Consider the following 966-nt stretch of genomic DNA (forward strand, 5'->3'; position numbering starts at 1 on the left):
TACTTCTCTGAGAGGAGCTTAGAAAGCTGGGGGGTCCTTTCTGAACCTCACAACTCGATGGGAGGGCTTCTCCAGCCACGCGTCAGGTTCTTACTTCTGATGCGACAACGTGTCCCTGCCCCGGTGTCATGCCGGACTGCGGAGGAGGAGGGGCACCCAGCTGGTGTGAAGCCGGCTGCCCTGACGCCCCTCCCCACACCAACGAGTTCCTCACATACGTAATGGCTCCGGATATGCAGACCGCTCTCCTCGGCCTCCCGCCTACTCCTCTGTCCCCTCCCGCACCCTCCGGACCGGGACGCCAATCAGCGAGACAACGGTGACCCTATGCCGAAAGATGGCACGCCACAAAGCCCACCCACGACCTCCGCCTGAGTACGAGCCGCCTCAATCGACGGCTGGAGCTACATGTCCCAGTCGCCTGCCCACTGCCAGGTCCCTTTTGCTCCATAGAGCTGACTGCACGAGCCACGCTGCCCTGCCCCGGCTCCCTCCCCCCTGCCAGGTCCCTTTTGCTCCATCGAGCTGCCTCCCCAAGGCACGCTGCCCTGCCTCCACTGCCCTCGAGTTCGCACAAACAAGAAGACGCCTGAGATGAACAGCCCGGCTGCTGCTCCCAGCCCCACAGGCCCCGTGCCTACCTGCACCACGTTCCCGCAGTTGCCCTTCGTGTTGTTGATCTGGAAGGAGATGAAGTCCTCCCCTTCGATGCCGGGGCAGCGGCGGTCATTGACGCGCACCCCCTCACGCTCAAAGCCCAGCTGGAACAGCTTGCACTTCGAAATAGACACCTCCATTTGGGCAGCTTTGCAGGTCACCTCTGCGTCAATGATGTCACGGGTGGCTAGCGAAGATGACGAGACGGCTTCCTATCACCACAAATGGCTGCCGGCCTGCCAGGCCCTCCTCCCCACCGCCGACAACAGGCAAGGACCGGCCCTCACGGCACGCCTTGCCCATCCGCCG

At 63.1% G+C, this 966-nt stretch overlaps 1 protein-coding gene across 1 annotated transcript in view; it reads right to left on the reverse strand.

Moving 5' to 3' along the window:
• LOC104627642 (alpha-tectorin-like) overlaps positions 1 to 797 on the reverse strand; it is a 4302-nt gene extending 3505 nt beyond the window's left edge. Inside the window, exon 1 of the mRNA XM_010295970.1 lies at positions 642 to 797. Within this exon, the coding sequence (XP_010294272.1) occupies positions 642 to 797 (156 nt within the window). The remainder of the gene's footprint in view (positions 1 to 641) is intronic.
• Positions 798 to 966: the final 169 nt, after the last annotated feature.

This window comes from Phaethon lepturus, unplaced genomic scaffold (genome assembly GCF_000687285.1).
Source record: "Phaethon lepturus isolate BGI_N335 unplaced genomic scaffold, ASM68728v1 scaffold32381, whole genome shotgun sequence".
Taxonomy (NCBI): Eukaryota; Metazoa; Chordata; class Aves; order Phaethontiformes; family Phaethontidae; genus Phaethon; species Phaethon lepturus.